The 20,462-nt window shown below is 35.2% G+C and overlaps 2 protein-coding genes across 3 annotated transcripts; both read left to right on the forward strand.

Annotated features, from left to right (window-relative positions):
- Positions 1–1,947: 1,947 nt before the first annotated feature.
- Positions 1,948–6,548, forward strand: LOC110719307 (meiotic nuclear division protein 1 homolog). 2 transcript variants are annotated; one of them, XM_021898201.1, is made up of 11 exons: positions 1,948–2,123; positions 3,270–3,350; positions 3,636–3,752; positions 3,925–3,963; positions 4,069–4,176; positions 4,267–4,329; positions 4,423–4,474; positions 4,638–4,682; positions 4,774–4,853; positions 5,345–5,441; positions 6,272–6,548. In XM_021898201.1, the coding sequence occupies exons 1-10, from the start codon at positions 2,088–2,090 to the stop codon at positions 5,432–5,434; spliced, it is 711 nt and encodes a 236-aa protein (XP_021753893.1). In that variant the 5' UTR covers positions 1,948–2,087; the 3' UTR covers positions 5,435–5,441; positions 6,272–6,548. The 2 variants fall into 2 exon arrangements, with proteins under 2 accessions (XP_021753893.1, XP_021753894.1); XM_021898202.1 differs by having other exon boundaries at positions 5,363–5,441.
- A 2,181-nt stretch (positions 6,549–8,729) lies between these two features.
- Positions 8,730–19,566, forward strand: LOC110719308 (LIMR family protein At3g08930-like). The gene is made up of 14 exons (XM_021898203.1): positions 8,730–9,439; positions 9,549–9,634; positions 13,062–13,177; positions 13,405–13,515; positions 13,806–13,904; positions 14,027–14,149; positions 14,694–14,756; positions 14,845–14,909; positions 16,763–16,872; positions 16,955–17,069; positions 17,152–17,217; positions 18,664–18,774; positions 18,857–18,923; positions 19,061–19,566. The coding sequence occupies exons 1-14, from the start codon at positions 9,090–9,092 to the stop codon at positions 19,106–19,108; spliced, it is 1,530 nt and encodes a 509-aa protein (XP_021753895.1). The 5' UTR covers positions 8,730–9,089; the 3' UTR covers positions 19,109–19,566.
- Positions 19,567–20,462: the final 896 nt, after the last annotated feature.

Here is a 20,462-nt window from a genome sequence, read left to right on the forward strand (position 1 = left end):
ATAAAAAGGGACGAGGGGGTATTATACTTTAGATATATGGTAATTTTGTGAAAAATTAAGAAAATTTTACCAACAACTACCATTATTATGACTACTTTTGAGAACACTACCATTTATTTATTTATTTTCATTTTTTAAAAAAAAAATCTACTACAAAAACCTTGAGTAACACAACCACGACAATAATCTTCAATTGAGGGTGCTAAAAAATCGACTGCTTGGGCGACGAGGGAAGGGAGGGGCTGTTTTGGGGATGGGGGAAGCAAGGTGGTTTCGATGGTGTAGGTGGGTCGCCAGAGTGATTAGGGGCAGGGAGGGGCCGACCGTCTGTTATCGATTATTAGGGAAGGCGGCTGGTAGAATTTCGGTGGGGCTAGGGGTTGGGGCTAAGGGGAGGAAGGATGGTGGCTGGCTTGGAAGGGTTTTTAATTTTTTTTTTCTTTTTTTACAAAAGAAATTTGGACCAATTATGTTGCGACACATCACACATGACTTTTACAAAATAAAAACCACCCTTTATTTAGGTCACTGGTAAATCGACCTAGTGAAAGAAAATCCACCTAAAAGTTCATAATGCTCCTGAATAAATGTAAGTTGAGATTATTGAGAGTAAATTGCTGAAAGTTCGGATTAATAAATTAAATTGAATTTTTTTAAAAAATAAAATTTAGATTTTATAAGTACTTAAAATAATAGATCGAAAAACAAAGACAAGTCAAATTCAGGGTTAATTGGAGGATGAAATAGAGTCGTTTGATGTGTTCCATTAATAAAAATGTGTTTCTTTAATGAAAGTGGTGTCACTTATGTTTGTTTGGAGATGGAGCAAAATTCCAATTTCAAGTTTACATAAGCCCTTGTTGAAGGAGGATGGTAGTAGGTGTTGTTAAACCCATTTGTATGTGATGACGGTAAAAGCCTTTACAACATCATGACTTTGTATGTGAAAATATACTCCTTCTGTCCCACAATATAGTTTATGTTTTCTTATTTTAGAGACCCAAAATGTTGTTCTTGTTTTTATTTTTGGATGGTATGTAAAGACCATTACATCCTTATTTTTTTACTTTATTTATTCAACTTTCTAATTTACCCTTAGCTTATCCACTTACATTGTACTTTTTTTCACATTCTCTCTCTAACTTTTGTTTATAATTGTACTTTTTACTTTTTTCCTCTTAAATTATCCACTTGTCTTGTACTTTTATTTAGCTTTTTTTTCCACTTTTAATGTAATTCTTCCACTTTTCCTCCCATTTTATTAATACCGTGAAAAAAACGCAATAGGAACTATATTACGGGACGAAGGGAGTATAAGATATGGTTTTGTCAAATCGAAAAGAAATGTGATTGACATGAATGAAGCATAGATCTCAAGAGGATTTTATTCATTTGAATTATTGGGGTCTCTTAGGGTAAGACATACTAATTTTGGGCTCTCTCCGTCATATCAGCAACATTCATAGACTTTTAATTGTATGTTAGAAAATACCTTACACAACACGAAACATGATCACCAACTTCTCTCGTTCTATCAATAGTCTCATCGCATGTTTAAATGAATGTTGGTAAGCCTTATTTGTGTTGTCCTCACTCGTTGTAATATGTTAAAGGTGAATGTCGTTAATGACCATAATTGGTATTGTGTAAGGGCTTCTTATGCCAATAGTAACTTTTGTTACTTTATTGTTTTTTCGTTTGTTGTAAACTCAGTTTAATTAATGTAATTTCAGCTGTTTTTTTTTAAAAAAACTCTAAAAATCTTACAAAGAATTGATACAAGCTTTGGTGTGTGAAAATATTTAAAAATATTTAAAACAGGTTTACTTTTTTTTTTTAAGAATAAAACATGTTTATTACTTAAAACCTTTATAAAACCCACTTGTCCCAAAATTAGACGATCATATAAAAACTCATCCCATTTATTTATTAGAGGGATCTAACATTCTAACCCATAATATGTCGGGCGAGACATGACTTTTAATTGAAGGGGACTCAACGTTCTCCATTGAAGCGGACTCCTACTCTCAGTTATTTCATTGAAGCGGACTCAACGTTCTCCATTGAAGCGTAGTTGACGTTCTCCGATGAATCTAAGTATTCCCACTGAAGCAGCTTCTAAGGTAAGTTGTTTGTTGTTGTTATCATCATATCAATTTCACAATCTAGGGTTAATATTTGATCTAATCTAATTTAATCATCAGTGCTTTAAGTTTAGGGTTCGTAAATTCTTAGATTATGAAACATCATAACCAAAGGAAAAGAAATTATGAGATTATTGAATCAAATATCCCTAAAATTATGTATTTTTTATGAAATTAAATCTCTTTTCCCTAGGCCTAGGGCGGCCGCCCCTCCTGCCCTGCCTCAGGGACGGGCCTGATTTATATCACTAGCTTGTACTCGTGGTAATGCACGGGATATGTACTCCTTTCTCGACAGGATTGGATTGGATGTAAGTTAAATAATGTGGGGAATTTTGGAGAGTCTTGTTAAACACAACTTATAAAATTATGAAAATTGAGAAAGGAGATGCTTGTCAAGTTGCCAATATACAGCCCCATCTCCTTGTCATTATACTTTAATATGGAGTAAGCAGCATCACGAGTGCTTATTATTGTCATTGAATGTGTCTTACACTCTTGCTGTAAAATATGGCAATTACCCGTGTTTGAGCTATATCAATTTAGAGCTGAAATGGATGCCAGTGCTGTGACCTACATTGCTACATGCTTTAAATTTATGATAATTTTGGGACTAATAGGTGTGAGAAATTTTTGATAACTGGACTTGACTTCGGATTTTCCATGTCAAGATATAAAAATAAATAGAAAGGAAGGAAAATTGAGGTTTGCAGAGCCTCTTTGTGCACTCATATTATGCGATCAGGGGAGTGAGGTAAATTTTCATAGATAATAAGAATGAATGAAGAGTTAGAGATGGATCATGGGATGAGGGACAAGAATGTTCATATTGAGTTGAATTACTATTGATTACCCCTTAATGATACCCATTTTGCGTTATAGACTTACAAAGTATGGACGTGTGAATTGTGTATTTAATCAGAACTGGATAATGCAATATTAGAAATTTAGAATCATTATTCTGTTATGTTGCCTTGTTTTTTATCCTTATCACAACATTATTTTAGCTTGTTTAAGTTTGTTTTGTTGATAAATTTTTTGTTTCAAGTAACAGAATCTGCTACTTGTTTTAAAATGAGTATTTATGAGAACTCTTATCGTTTATTTTCAAAATGATTGTGGTAGTCCAAGAAGAGAGGTCTTTCACTCGAAGAAAAGCGTGAGAAAATGCTTCAGATATTTTATGACTCACAAGATTTCTTCCTTGTAAGTGCAAAGCATCTGTTTTGTATTATCTCTTACATCCTCTTTTATGATATTTGGATTTAAAACAATGCAAAAGTGTGGACCATTGTTATGCATATGAATAGGGTAATGTTAGCAGCAATAAAGAAGCAACTTAAGCATGTTACAATCCTCACTCCTTAAGCTAGGTTCTATATGGTTGAGCTACTACTGTCTTCCTCAAGCTTAGTTATCTGTATGCTTTTTGGGACATTCATCCATTGTATTAATCTGCACTCTGAATGGTTTTGCTGTTGTTAATTCCAGCTTAAGGAACTTGAAAAGGTGGGGCCAAAAAAAGGTGTCATCAGTCAATCAGTGAAAGATGTTATCCAAAGTCTTGTGGATGATGACCTTGTCTTGAAGGACAAGATTGGAAGTTCTGTAAGAATGTCTTGACTTGAAAGTGATTTACTAATGGACTCAGAATTATAACATGACTTGCCATGTTGTGACACCGAATAGCGTTATCATGCTTGACTTAGTGTGTTTTTCTTTTTTTTTTCCCCCCCGGTTACATTGAAGCATGATTGGCTGACCATCTTTCTTTTGCTAGATTTACTTTTGGAGTCTTCCTAGCACTGCTGGGAATCAGGTAATCATTTGTAATGCATTTACAATGGATCTTAGTTGAATTTTTAGAAATTTAGGGAACATATAACTTGGTTCAACAATTTAATCTGAAGTTATGGTTTGACAGCTTAGGAATGTGTCTCGTAAACTAGAATCTGATCTTCATGCCAGCAAGAAACGCTATGCTGAATTGGTGGAACAATGCGCTGCCCTGAAGAAAGGACGCGAAGAATCTGTCAGTCTTTAGCTTTATCACTGAGCTGTAATAATGTTTTGGCTGTATTAATGACATTCAATGCCTTACTATGTGATTGGAATTTTTAAGGATGAGAGAGAGGAGGCTTTAAGCGAGTTAAAATCTGTTGAGCTGAAGCACAATGAACTGAAGGTTGGTTTGTCCTAGTTTGTCACAGTGCATTGTTAAAAGGAAGTATCTTTTTTTGAGAGTTTGATAACACTACTTGATTATTATTTTCAATAGGAGGAACTGGCCCAATATGCAGATAATGATCCTGCTGCTTTTGAGACAATGAGTAAGTAACATTTATTCTTCTTCTCTATGTTCAACTGTGTAGTTCTGAAGAGAATACTCTTGCTCTATATCTGCTTTGTCTTTTGATCTTTCTGGTAAAATTAGTTTGCTGAGATCCATTTAGAAATGACTAATTTCTGAACTGTCAATGTGGCCTGTGGCAGAAAAGGCTATAGAAGTTTCATATTCAGCTGCCAACAGATGGACAGGTTAGAACCCGTTATTTTCCTTTAAAATGCTATAGATAGATTGTACTAGTTGTTGCCTGTGTTTATAACCCCTCTCATAAACAATGTACAGACAATATATTCACGTTGCGGCAATGGTGTGCAAACAATTTTCCACAGGCTAGAGAACAACTTGAACACATGTACCAGGAGGTATCTTTTTAATTTACTCAATTTCAAGTTTCAACTACCTTCATCTATATTATAGCACTATATTGATTGCCTGTGACATTTCATCTCAGCTGCTTTGTACTTGCAACTTCTAAAGTAGTTTTTACTATTACAGAAACTAGTTCTTTCAATTATTTTATAGAATCTTTTGACTAATAACCTGAATTTGCTGCAGATTTTCTTTTATCTTGATTGTGTCATTCAGAATCTTATATTTAACCTCATGTGGCAATATTATTCAACTGCTTATTTGCTTTCATGGACATTACCTTATATTTCGCTTCAATGCATTGCAAATGGTGTACAAATAATATTCTGAGGCTATAAACTACAAAAGTATAAATTATAGGATGTACCAAAAAATGTCAGTCCTTATGTAGCCAATCTGAGGCTATAAACTACAAAAGTATATTATTATAGGATGTTTGCTTGTTGTTTTGACGGCCTTGTTCTACAAATAATATTCTATAAAGTTTTCCTTTGTGCTGCAGGCTGGAATAACAGATGATTTTGACTATATAGAGTTACCAAATCCTTCTTCACTCGGAGCTCCAGATAACTAGTTAGAAGGTGAATTCATCTTGATGCTGCCTGGCATAGATGCATAATTTATTTGTAACAAGGGCATAAACCGCTTAATTAAGCATTTTGATCAGTATATGTACTTTTTATTATCTGTTTCAGTTCAGTGATTTGATTTTTTGGCACTCATGCTCATATTTTATTGAGCTCTTCTTTCAATTTTAATATTATTGCTAGTTGTTTGCTTCTCCTTTGTTTTCTGGTGGGTTGGGGACTATGGGTGAAGGGAGAGAGAGAGAGAGAGAGAGAGAGAGAGAGAGAGAGAGAGAGAGAGAGGGGGGGGGGGGGGAACTGAAGCTGTCTGTAGTCTGGGCACACTCATCGTTATGTTGAAGGGGAAGCAAATTTTGAGAGTTAAATATCTCTGGTATGTGACTGCTCATTTGGTAAAAAAGTGAAGGTACTCAAATCCAACAATACTAGTGTTTGTCCTTCTGGTTGCGTTTTGCTTCATTGTATTTAATTACCAAATACCAAATGCATCTAAATATGACAATGCTCATCACATTATTTCTTCTAATTTGTTTTAGTCATCAAACATGCCAAACTTTTGGTGCAGATTGTGCAGCTTCTATGCTATCTTTTTTTTATTTTCTTCTGGCTAGTCTAAGGGCTTATGGTAGCTCATGCAAGATTGCTTATGTAGCTATATTAAATCGATGTCGCCTCATCTGTTTGTCTGATAAAAAGATTCTCTTCTGCAGTTTTCCTGAAATCTTATGATCATCAATGTGTGGTGTTAATTGAAAGTCTGACATAGTTTGTCTTATATGCTCTGTGTTTAATTGCTGATAATGAGTTTACTTTTATGCATGCAGACTGGAAAGCATCATTTGTGCTGGTGGCTAGACGAGGAATTTTCCTTGAAGAACCGGACTGAATGTAATGTGTATCTGCTTGTGTTTGAGGTTGAACAATTTGCTGTAAAAACTGCTCAACTCTATCCATTCCCCTAGAACTAGCAAAGTTTTTTAGCTTATAGTCTTTGTCAATGTTATTTGACATACATATTGACAAACGTACATATTTCTCTTGTAATGTCATATATTAGGTTATTATTGTCAGATATATTGGACTCACCGCGAGTCTGACTCACCCAATTTTTTTCGTTTTTTTAATCTTGCAAGGGTTTTCAGAAGGAAACAAAACGGGTAGGGAGAAAAAACATTGAGGGACTTTAACCAATAAATATAAGTGTAATATAAGTTCTGTAAAAAAAACTAGTGTAGAGTAAAATTTAGAATAAATTAATATTACTATTATTACATTAGAAATAATTGATCGACAAAAAATAAGTACGAAGTGCTTTTAGCTTTCCAAAATTCTTGCTTTTGAATTGGTACGACATAGATTACTTACTATTTTTTTTTACATGAGCTTAAACGAACAAACTAAAACACATTATTAAAGGAAGATAAACTACTATTAGCTGTGGTAGCAAGGATATGCGCCTTATGAACTCGTTCCCTTTGAACATTGTGGACGCTACACTTTGCAAAGGCCTTACTAGTTCGGCGAATATCATCCCCCGTCCATCTAAGGCTAGCATTCGTTACAGTTTCCTCCCTAACATCTTTACGAGAGAAACAGAGTACCTGTAAATTGTGATAACATGCCATAAACGTTTTGCTCCTCGCCGAAGACCTTCAAGACAAGCATTCATCTCTGCATATAAGGCCGATTGAGCCAAATCGTGAGCCGCTCCCCCCAACATTCCCTGAATACCAAACTCTTCTTTTTCTGGACACAACCCCCATCCCAAACCATGAGTATGTTTATTCCACGAGCCATCTACCAATAATCCAATATTGTCGTCGTAGAAATATCACCTGTGTCAGCATTTACTATATTGGAGTATGAAATATAGTACATGGAACATCAATATGATAGAAAGACACACTTCGTAATTTGACCTTTTGAGTAATATTTCAATTCCCAAGACTTTAACCAATTATGTTAGCTGATATCCACAGTGACAGACCATTCAGGGGGCCATTTGGGGCCCCGCCCAAATACAAGCCCAAAATAAAATTAGGGTAAGTGTTAGACAAGTCCATCAAAAAGAAACACATGTAGCCCAACTTTAGGGAGGTTCCCATATTTCAACAATTCTACCGTGCTTTTATAGCCTAGGAATCTAATACCCACATAGCTTCCTTTAATATTGTTTTATTTTTATATGAAAAGTAGGATTAGGATGTAGCAAATGTGAGACTTGCAAGTTACAACTACAATATTTAATGGGATTTTACCACCAATTTGGCAATTGAGCTTCTTGGGAGCTATGAACAATACTTCTGTATCAAAAGGTTTTCTCTTTAATCAAGTACTCATAGATAAGTTTTACGAAGTAATTCTTATACATACTAATTTAATTGTTTGTTTAAGAATAAGATTGTGACACTCGTTATTTTAAGGGTTTTTGCTTTGCATTTGGCTTAATTCATTATAATAAATTTGGCAATTTTCTCATTTTCTTTCATTACTTTCTTAATTTAGTTGTGTACTTTTATATGTATGTCATGTATTTAGTTTTAATCGGCCCCTAAAAGAAATTTTTTCAAGATCCGCCACTGGATATCCACACAGGTTTATCTTAGTTTGAGATGAGAATTAAGAACTAATATTTTTAAGTGCCATATTTTGATTTTTACGCTATTCACATACAATAATATGACCAATATTTGTGCTTTATACTCCATGATTACATAGTTATTATATGGAGGTATTTGTTAGAATTGTTTCAATGTATAGTTTTCAAATATCAACTTTATATATATAATGTCCCGTGTTAAATTTTACACTATTTTCATACACCAATTTGACCAATATTTATGCTACATATAGAATATTAAACATAATATGTAGCATATATAGTTTTCGAATATCAACTTTTCATACTTATAATTATTGAATATTAAAAAATTATTGGTAAAAAATCCACTTGACAAATGTGCATGTTAAATTAATCAAAATTTTGCATATGTGTTGGCGATATCGAGACATTAGGAAAAAATAGGGATAATACTTTATGAATTACACAAAAAAAATTCCTTCAAAAAAAAAAAAAACACACACACACACAAATAAATTAAGAGGGAGCCCCAGTTAATCTCTGAGATTAACATTTCAAGTTAATCTCCCCTAACAATTTCTCGCATTGATTTTTGTGCCACTTTATTATTTCACTTTTATTATTTTGAAAATAAACATAAAACAATATATTGTGAGAGGAGATATATTTTCAAGTTTATCACATAGATAAACTTGAATTTTCCCATAAATTAACAAAAAACAAAAATACAACGAGTGAGTCAAGGAAAATGATTAAGCAAATATGCTTTACGGTTTCAGACAGGTTGTTTCAGAATTAGTATTTCAAACCAGAAGAAATTGAACATAATTTCCCCTTATTCCCATACTACCCTTCTCATATTTCCCAAATTCCAAATTAAACCCGTAATTAAACCCATTTCCTAAGGACAAAACCGTCAAAACACTAAAATTCCACACCCCCACTACCTCCTTCAAAACAATCATCAACTCAAAAAAAAAAACACCTTCATCTCTTTCTCTCTCCTCAAAATCAGATCTAAAACTCAAACCCTAGAAAAAAATTCATCCCCAAATTTAGCAATGGGGGATTTCAATCTAGCATTGCTGCTCGTCGCCATTATCGTAACTGTTTTAGTCTTCGTCTTCAATGTCTACCTTTTGATCAATTACCAGCATCCTGATGATGTTAATCAAGCTTACTTCCCTAAATTCGTCGTCGTTTTGGGGCTTTCTGTTGCTGTTATCTCCATTCTTATGCTTCCTGCTGACGTCGCTAATCGGCATGCTTGTCGTCATGCTGTTTATAATGGCGCTTGTCATTTGACGTTGCCGATGAAGCAGCTTTGGCTTGCTATTTATATCATCGACGCTATTCTTGTTTTCTTTGTGATTCCCTTTGCTATGTTTTACTATGAGGGAGACCAGGACAAGTATGGTACATTGCTCTGCTGATTTATTGAATTTTTGGTTTTGAATTTGAATTTTGTTTGATGATGTTGATGGGTGTGATTTTGGGGTTTTTGGTTGTTGTGGTTGCAGGAGTGTTGGAAAGCGGGTTAAAAGCGCGGCGATCTGGGTGGGTGTTACCGCTGTCGTGTGCGGTCTTACATTAGGAATTCTCTATGGTGAGGCATTACTTGAATTTGATCTTAGTATTGACCGACTATTATGTTACCTGTTTGCAAATGTACATTTTCAATGTGATGTGAGAGGAGTTGCTTTTATGCCGTGCTTGGAATGAGGGAAATGAATTGGGGGTGTTGGGAATTGATATTTGAGGATAAAATTAGGGGTGGTTGATGTGTGGAGGAATTTATTGTGATCCTGCATTTATCTTGCGATTAATGTCTTAGATTTAGATGTGATCCTATAATATGCATGTGTGTCGGATTTGGACACTGTATCCTAGTCCGGGCGTCCGGCACTCTTGGCATGTCTGAGTAACATAGAATCTTGGAGGAAGTAGGAGAACCTAATCACCACTATCCCTCCATAGTTACTTTACTAGTTAAGCATTACCCTTGTTGATTTTCCTCATTTTAAGCATGGTCATTGGATAGCAAAGAGAGTCTCCATGTTATATAGAAGTGAGGTTGCGTACATCCAACTAAGTCTCTGTCTTTTGTCCCTTATCAACAAGAAATAGCACCTCCAATATGGCCTCATGGATCTAATAGCCTGTGGTCAACTGAATTGAGCACCGATGGAAACATTAATCTGATAAAAAAAACGTTAGATACTTCCCACCCACACTGGCCATTGTTGAGGCTGTTTTATGGAAACCACTTAGATTGTTTTATTCTTAGGAACTGAGAACTGAAAATTATCATCTAAACTACAGGACTTTGGGATAATTTGGATAGGAACCACCGAACCAGCCACTTGGTCAGAAACAACATCCCGTTTCCCTTATGAATTAGGATGTTTCTCCTTAGGACATGCTTGGATTGAGGGAGATATAATAGTAGGGTAATAAAAGTCAAACTAAGCAAAACGAAAGTGAATATAGGGAAGGAGGAGATAGTGATGGTATGATTGTAAGGAAAATTATGTAATGATGGTGTGGTATGAGATGAAGAAAGAGCAACTAATACCCTCATTTTGGGGGGTAATAGTTACACTAGGGGGAGGGTGGGTATCTATTACCCTCATTATGAGGATAATAATTCCCTCATCTCTTTTTTCCTTATGCCACAACTACTTTATTTCATTTGTAAATATCTTGTCTCCTACAACAACTCCTCTAATTACTTATGTTTTTTCAAGTTTGACTTTTATTACCCCCTAATATATTACCCCCAATCCAAGCATGGCCTTAATTGGAATTATTACCCTTTATTGACTTAACATTGCTCGTCAACTTGATCCTTTTGGACCTCTACTCATCAAAACATATTAATTGTAAAGTTAAAGGGTTTATATCCACTATCCAGAGAAAAGGGAAAGGGATTTTGTGGACATGGAGCATTGTTTGTAGGCTCATATACGTTTTAGTGTTTCTGCTCATTTTTGTAATCTGTCGTTGAATCTGGTTGTTTCCATCCTTGTTCCCTGCATTACTGCAATATTTTATTTTATTTTATTTCCCAACTCCCCCTTTATATCGATCAATGTAGATTCCTGGTCAAAGACTATTGTGGTCAAATTCTCTGTTTTTGGTGACTGATTTAACTTTTCGTTGGGTGGTTCCGCCATGTGGGACTTTATGAGGAGCAATTGGTGCAGTTATTTCCTATTCTTCCTCATTTGTGGATTTGATCTGTGGTGAAAAATGGCTATGACACTTTTGACTGTGAATTAGATGACGAAGGCAGGAGAGATGCTGGAAAAATTAGATTTGCATTAATGGCCATAGGCCGTGTATGCATCCTTTTTGCTATTACAAGCCTACAAGGGTGAGGCCCCCTACCGCACTTTGTGTGGGACCCTCATTGGAGTCTTAGAGACTTTGTTTAATGTTTAAGTTGCTCTATGCATGAGCCATAGGCCTACAAGTGAAAAAAAGAGATCGGGATAGATGGGAGATAGTTGATGTTAGTTTTGGGTTGTGTTGGTGGAAATGTTCTTAGGTAAACATCCCATAATGGCTTGGTCCCTTATTTGTACTAATTTGCTCGTTGTTTGCACCTATTGGGTACCAAGAAAAACCTACTTCCTTCGTTCTTTTTTAGCTGACACGTTTCTTTTATCATGGTTGCCAACCCACAATTTTAACAATTAATATCTCTAATAACGGAGAAGTAAAAACTAATAAAAAGTAGAATTATTAAAAAGTAAAATTTATCAAAAGTGGATATTAATAAAATATATATTGAATGATTCAAACAAGATTGCGCCTGACTATATTTTATCATATATAACTCACAAAATCTAGTCAAAGTAAAGTTTGTAAATAGTGCCAAAAGTCAAAATATGTCAACTAAAAAATAACGGAGGAAGTATATCGGTGACCCTTGAATTCTAATTGATACAAAAAAAGAATTTTATTGGTATTTAGTTGGGTATTAAGTTATACGTTAGTATTAAAAAGGACCAAAAAAGGGTTTTGCTTGTTTAAAATGAATGCGAGCTATTATTGACCAAGCAAACCACACAAACAGTGGACAGCTGACCAGAGGGTGTAGATGTGGGTAGGTGATATTGTGGGAATGGTGATGGTTAGATGTGGGGCCTTTGGGCTATATTAAGAGAGTTCTAATAATTAATTCTTTCTTCTAGGCTAAGGAGTAAGGAGTAATAAGTTTTACGTTAGTATTAAAAAGGACCAAAAAAGGGTTTTGCTTGTTTAAAATGAATGCGAGCTATTATTGACCAAGCAAACCACACAAACAGTGGACAGCTGACCAGAGGGTGTAGATGTGGGTAGGTGATATTGTGGGAATGGTGATGGTTAGATGTGGGGCCTTTGGGCTATATTAAGAGAGTTCTAATAATTAATTCTTTCTTCTAGGCTAAGGAGTAAGGAGTAAGTCTTATAACTCATCAAAGGAAATACCTTTGACAAGTGGTGGGTTGGGTTAAAGTTCTACCTTTGCCACCTTATATTTGACTCCATAACTATTCCAAATCAACTGTGGGCGAAGAATACTTTTCTAGATGGGTATTTTTTTTCACTGAGCTGTTGATGCAAGAGAATCTTTGAACTTCTTGACAATTATTTACGCGCCCTTTTGGGCTGAAGTTTTGGAGGGCTCCTGTGAATTTTAATTGTTGTAAGTTTGCCTTGTAAATATCTTATTTTGTGAAAAATAAAGAAAAAAAGCTGTTTAGTTGGTATGTTAAGGTTTGTTGATTTATTTTTAGAACCTTAATATTATGAAATTAATCATTATGTCAATTTAAAATCTGCGTTGCTCAGTTGCTTTGTATAATTTAGTTTTAGATTCCTTGTTGTACTTTCAAATTAGAACTGAAGAACAAACCTCCTATCTCTATGTCATTATGATTTAGACACGTATGAATATGTTATTTCAGCCTATGTTTGTGTTAAGGTTACTATTTCTTTTTTAGTTTATCCATTTTTGGCATCTGACTTAGGGCTTAATGTCTCAGGTGTTGTTGGTAAGGTGGACTTTACTGTCCGACATCTTTCTTCTAGCGCAACTACTTTTCCCGGCTCATGGAATGGATTTGTTTCTAGTTCCCCATGTATTGGTAATTCACGGCAGGTTAGGAACATAACATTGTCAAATATCTCTTGAACTTTTATGTACCGATATTCTAGTATCCCCCCCCCCCCCCCCAAAAAAAAAAAAAAAAACTGGAAAAAAATTTAAGTAAAAAAATGTATGTTCAAATGCATGTACACTATATGTTTGACATTGAGGGAGCAATCTGGTTATTCCAATATGTTTCTAATTGCTTTCCCTTTATGTTTACTTGTTTTTCTATTCAGTGCTCTGCATATTCAGCTAGCCCTTCATCAGAGACTACATGGACTATGCGTACAACCTTCCCAGAATACGTTGTTGCTCTTGCAACTGTTGCAGGATCTGTTCTTTTCACGGTATGTTCTTCCTTTTCAAATGCCATTACATATTAGTGATTCTTGATAGTTCCTCACTCTTGTTATTCCCTAAGATCATTAATAGTGAACAACTTATGTCTAACTGTCTGAGTTTTTTAGGAAATTTGTTTCTTTGAAATTTCTTAGGGATGATATTTTGCTGAAATACTTTAATCTTTTCTAGCTATTCTGTCCTACTGTCTTCTTGAGGCGTCACTTACATTGATATTTTACTAATAATTGTGAATTAAGTCTGAATGACTCTGACTGAACCTTGTTTCCTTAACTAGATATTTGGTGGTGCTGGTATTGCTTGTCTACCTTTGGGGCTCATATTTGCATTCTTCAGGCGTCCAAAAGCTGTTATAACTCGCTCACAGTATATTAAGGTATTCTCTTTGGTCATCTAATTTTGAAAACATGTTGAGAATATTATGATTCTATTGCAAATTGTTTCTATACGTGCCATTGCATCTTTGTGTGCTTTTCATGTTCTGCTGATGTCTATTAGGAAGCTACTGAGCTTGGTAAAAAGGCAAGAGAATTGAAGAAAACTGCCGATGCTCTTCATCAGGAGGAAAGAAGTGGCAGTAAGGGAAGGAAATGGCGTAAAAATGTGAAAGCAGTTGAGAAGGTAAGGTAGCTGTTGTTTTGGATTAACTTCAGTAATCTTTCTTCATGATTTCATGCTTTTTTCCAAATTACGCTCCATGTCATATCTACTTGATGTTGGTCTTTAGTAGTTGCTTTTGGGGAGTGAGGGACCTTAGTCGTTATTGAGGCATGATGGAACTGGGGAAATAGCTTAAGTTTCTCATATCTTGACCAAGTCTTGTAGAATTGTACAAGTAGTATATAAAGCTTTCAAATACACCTCACTTCATGTAGCTTTGATTTTACTCCTTTAAACTTGTCATTGTATCCAAACATTCTAGATGTGAGTGCACTGGTGTGGAATTGCATTTTGATAGGTACATGTCTCAACATTTAATTGCAAATGAGGCAAAGGTGGCTGCTTTCATTAATGGGTTATGGGTAAAGTGATTTTTAAAAGAAAGTGCTGTCCACCCCCCTCTTTTCGGAATGAAAGAAGCCATGATCACACTAAGAGGTTTATGTTTAAAAGTGTTTTGGTTTTTGTTAATTGTAAACTATAATTAAATTGTTTTGCTTTGTAGGAGTTGCTATTACTGGAAGAGGATATGAATGCTTTGGAAGAAATGTATCCTCAAGGGGACAAGGTGGGGTTTGTTGGTATCCATATCGTTGATGATTGAATTCTTTTTCTTTACTATGTGTCTTACTAATACATACTTATGGTTCATTCAGGCTGAGACTGCTTGGGCTTTTACTGTACTGGGATACTTGGCAAAGCTTATATTGGGAATCTTAGGGTGAGTGTGGATTTTATTAAATTTAAATACTGAATCTTGAGTTTATTTACTCTGGTGTTTTTGGACGCTCTTCTCTCTTGTGACCGCTTTACTCTTTTTTGGGGTGACGTGGGGGTTTGCTTGCATCTGGTTCAGATAAATGAAGTTTAATAGCCTATATTTGATTACTGACAATCCTGTTTGCTCTAACTGTGGTTCTGATGCAGAATTTGATTAGGTTATTCATATAAAGTTTAGTTCAGGAAAACATTCTTTTTTAGTAAGCAGACTAAATGTCTTGTTAGATAGCAGATTTTTTGTAAATTTTTTATTCAGAGTTAGGTATGTGGTTTCTCATGGAGGTGTTCAGGTAAGTAATAAACCAATAATCATTACTACTACAATCAGCCAAAATAAGAAAAATACCCTTTGATATTACTAATAAATGTCTTCATGTATGCTTATATCACAGTTCTGCCTATCCTGTTAGTTGTGCACTGATGTTGAAATGAGGCAGACTGATGTTCCTTCCTCTTCATTAGTTGACTCTTTGTCTTACTGGAAAGAATTCGTCCTTTTGTCATATACTTGCTGGTTTTTCATAAGGTTGGATACATATTGGCCTTTTTAGTCTGCCAATGGTGCTCTCATTGTTATCTCCTAGTGAGCTTTTTAAGTTATAGCTTGTCCCCTATCGGGTTATTGGGTTTGTTGTTTTGTAGGATAGTGGAATTGGTTATAGCAAAGTAGCTTTATAGGAGCAGGGAAGTGAGGGGACAGTTGCTTATATTTTTCCATCTGAGTGGTTGCTTTATGTTGACATTAGTTTGGATTTGGGAATCGCTTATTTGGGGTTTCCCAGCAGTAAGGTTATTGAAACCAATAATATTCCTTTTTTTCTTGCATTGATCTGTTTTTAGCACCTGTAAAGGAGACATTGTCAGCAAATTCTTTGTCTTTAGGAGAGGGTTAGCTAAGGATGAATAGCAGATCATAAACTGATGGAAAAGTAATATGGTAAACCGCAACCCCAATGTCGTTTGTTTTTTAACAAATTCTGACTAATATATCAACATGCTATGTTACTTGGACTCGGGTACCCATGTTTGACACGGGTATGTGTCCAAGTGCCTGACTTAGCTATTTTATGAAAATTTTCCATGATTTTGAACTAAAGTGAAGTGTCTAAGTGTCTTAACCACGCTCTATTGTCAAGGATCTGTCATGGGTACTTGAGGTGAATTGTAGAATCCGAGTAACATAGTCAACATGTATATGAATGGATTTTGGTTAGACTGTAATTGTGCCAATTTAATCCCACTAAAATCAAACTTCTGATTGCTGTCTTTTCTATCCTAGCTTTCTAAGTATGGTGGATTGCAGTGGAGAGCTTTTAGGAGTTAAATATTCTTCCTTTGTCTTTTATTCATTTATTAATTTTTTGGCAACATTTCTCATATCATGATTGCCAATGCATTATTTTAATCACAGATATATAATAACAAATAATTAAAAAATTATAAAAATTAGATATTACTTAAGTATAAACCAAGGCGAATCTAACGAATCCCACATGACTATATGTTTCTCTAACCATAAATCATCAAAGCTAGTCAAAGTAGAGTATGTGATTATTGCTTAAGTCTAAGTGCTGTTAGGAAAAAAAACGTAGGAAGTATTAGATTTGATACATATCAGCTTACTTCCTCTTTGCTTCTTTGGAACTATTAAGGAAGTTTCTTGCTGCATCAAATTGTTGCTTATTTATTATAGGATCTGTATTCATTTGTCAAATTGGATACATTTACATAACAGATTGTCTGTCATGTGATTGACATGGCCAAGTTTGTTAATATTTTTGCTTTATGTTTCAGGTTGATTGTTTCAGTGGCTTGGATTGCACATATTTTAATATATCTGATAATTAGGCCTCCACTATCTCCTTCCTTGAATTATATCTTCATCAAGTTGGATGATGTTTGGGGTGAGTTTCTTTGTGACACCGCTGTTCTTATTACTTTTGGTTATTCAATTGTTATCTAAAACTCCTTTTTTGTTGTTTCCAGGGCTGCTTGGTACAGTGGCATTTGCATTCTTCTGCTTCTATCTTCTTGTGGCAGTTGTTGCTGGAGCAACTATGCTTGGTTTAAAATTAGTTTTCATCACAATCCATCCCATGAAGTAATAATGAACTCTAAAGTACCTGTTATATTCATTGAGGTTTGGAAATTTATTGTAATTTACATGATTGACTTGGTTACAGGTGGGGAGCGACTCTCATGAATTCCTTTTTGTTCAATGTTGGTTTGATTCTTCTTTGCTCTATCAGGTTTGAATCTTGGCTTTGATTTACTTGATATCATTTTAATGTCAGTTTTGGCTCCATGGTGCTGTAATGAAAATATTGGATTAGATGAGACTAGTCCATATTCTCGTAACGGCTTAACCTTATTTTTGCTGAACTAAAATTATTTCTACTGAAATTATTATTATTATTATTTTTACTTAAATTGATTTTTATTAATTAAAACTTATTTTTAATGATTCTCTATTTATTTGTATACTTATTCCTTAAAGTTACTGATTTTTACTAATTAATTTTTTTTTTCTTTACTAAACAGAACTTGTTTTTTTATTGAACTGAAATTAACTTTACTGAATATTTTTAAAAGAAGGTGAAGTATAATAAACTAACCTAAGGAGGGGTAGTATGGGTATTCGAGTAGTAAATATTAATTTACTAGGTTAATAGTCCTTAGTATAAATAGAGAGGGAGGGGAAAGAAAATAGTAGGCAGAAATTTGGTGTGAACCCTTGAGAGAGTTATGGCCTAAAGCCAATGTTAGAGAGTTGTGAGCTAAACTCACTATTGGAGAGTAATAGCCTTAAGCTATTAATCCTATCTTTTGCAATCCTTTCTCAAATGTCAATCAATATAAAGCTTCCATTTTTGTTATGTCTTCTTATTAAATCAATTTAATCAAAGAATCAATTTTTTCTGTGAGTTCGGTCTCTGAATTTCAGTCCATTACATGAAGAAAACAGGCCTGAACACTGGATTCTGATTTCATTGCATAGAGGTGTTGTAAATGTCTGTTTTTAGTAGAGGTGATCAAAGTTGGCCCGGCCCGGCCCGATTTGGGCAGAATTTTACGGCCCGAAATCGGCTTGGGCTCGGCCCGAAAATTTATTTATTTTTGGGTGGGTTTGGGAATGCGTTTTAAGCATATTTAGTTGTTTTTTTGGCCCGGCCCGAAAAGCCCGCCCGACCTGACCATTTTGGGCGGGTTTGGGCGCAACAATTTCGGCCCGAAGCTTAGCCCGACCCGGCCTGGCCCGAGAAATGGGCAATTTTTTTTTGCTTCGGCCCGGCCCGCCCAATGATCACCTCTAGTTTAGATATGTGCCAAGAACGTGTTTGCTGCTCTGATTTTACTGTACTTTATCCCTCAAAGTGTGCTGTTTTTCATCCGTTATCTCCCCCAAGGCCCCAACTATGACCACTAGCATAGGCCTATTGGGGCATTGGTTGACATTAGTTTACTCTTTACTTTGGTACTATTGGGAAGAAAATTCTATGAATATTGCATATTCTACCTACTCATCCTGTCATCCAGTCTTTTTTCTATCCTTTATCTTTGTTTCTCTTTTTTCTTCCTTCCTGCTTCTTTCTACTTGTTTTTACTGCTAGTTGAGCTTCTGTGTCATTGTTATTCATTTGAATGTTATTATCTTTGATTCAACTTGTGATCATGGTCCCTTTTCTTTGGTTCAGTGTGATCCAATTCTGCGCCACTGCATTTGCATATTATGCCCAAGCAACTGCTGCTGGTGAAATATTTGGCCACACGCTGCAATCTCTTCGCGGCATCAAATATTTATACAAGTCTGTTTACTCAACCCTTGTTTAATACTCTGTAATGTTCTGTTCATGGTTTGTAAATGCTGACCTTGTCTGTTATATACAGGTATAATGTGTTTCAGATTGCTTTTGTTGCATTAGCTGTATTGACATTCCTCTACTATGCGGCCTTTGTAAGCTCATGAATTTTTTTTTATTCCCCGTTGTTTTTAGGCGAACACTAGATATATTATTTAATTATATTTAAACATTTTAAATAAGGTCTTCTTCTTGGGGGTCTTAAGCTGACTTCTTGTTGTATGTGCTTCAGGGTTGGCGGAGAAAGAAAACTTCTGGCAGGATACAGATCTCCTCTTGATCATGTATATTGATTTAAAATCAGCCACTTGAAGGTCTTGAAGTTGCAAAGAACTTAGTTTGTTCTCGTTCTGGAATGCTTTGGCATACGGTGTCATAAGACTCTGAATCTGGTTGTGGTTTGAGCAAGTTGAGAGTGATGCTGCATTATGGCCAACTATATTTACTCGTTATTCTCATTGTATGTATTTTTTCTTGTTTGATTTGTGTAAAACCTACTCTAGGACTTATAGAGAAATTTTTTTGGGCACAGGGAGGCGGGGTGTGGGGTTGGCCGGGAGGGTACAAGCGTCATGCTGTTGTAATATAATTGTCCGGTAGAGTGTATGATCGTCTAGTTGCATTGTGACTTGTCCTTTTAGATTCATTTGTTAATGATTTTATCCACTACCTTTTGTATTATTTGTCCACAAACGCTGATTAATGGTCAATGCAATTACTAACAATTTTTGAATTGTTCATAGCTTTCAAAATTACCTCTATTGGAACAACAACCTAAAATGAAGAAAACATGCTCGTAATTCGATCATTTGGTCGTCTTAGTTCTCAAGCCAGTTTATACTTTGTAGTTATAGATAACATCGTGTAAGTTGTTTCAGAATCACCAATCGCATAAATTTCTTAGGTCATAAATATCGCTTGATTTTGTAGTATGTTTTCTATAAGATAAAAGCTCTGAGTGCTCAGCTTTGCTTCAGAAGTGAAACTAATTGGAAAGTGAGTATGGGAAGCCTTTGTTACCTTGATACAGACCGAGGAACTTCAGGTTGATGTATAGTATGCGGTCCAATAGTTCAAGACATTGCTTAAAACTTGTGTCTATCATAGACAAATGAACCAACCCTAACGTAGCTTGCTTTTTGGGTGTCGGAATAATCCCGAGTGAGCTCAAGAAGTCCCAGTGTTAGGAAAGTTTAACTCACCCTTACCTGCTGTAAAAGTTTGAAAGGTAGGTTTTTGTAGTGATGAAATGGAAAGAAGAATTGCTTTTATAGAGGATTTGAGGCTATAAATCCTCCTTGCATTTATCCCCCGCTCATGAAACAACTTTGCTACAATGTGGATGGCAGAGGGTCCATAGGCACCAAGTAGCCCTCCCTCCCAAGCACAAAAGTGAAAAAGGCTCGGTAACCTAAAGACAAAGGAAGCCTCTAGTGATGAGGAAGTAGAAATGGAGGTTTGATATGTGTGGGCAAATGCATAACATAGCATTTCTGTAAATATTATGCAACTTTTTTTGTAACGGGTTTTGAAATTGGAGGGAAAATTTGAATTGTGTAGTAAAAATTTGTAAACGGGGTGGGACCCATGTCACAATAAAAACACAATTGAGGCTGAACCCCACTTGTACTTCT

This window comes from Chenopodium quinoa, unplaced genomic scaffold (genome assembly GCF_001683475.1).
Source record: "Chenopodium quinoa cultivar QQ74 unplaced genomic scaffold, ASM168347v1, whole genome shotgun sequence".
Classification (NCBI taxonomy): Eukaryota; Viridiplantae; Streptophyta; class Magnoliopsida; order Caryophyllales; family Amaranthaceae; genus Chenopodium; species Chenopodium quinoa.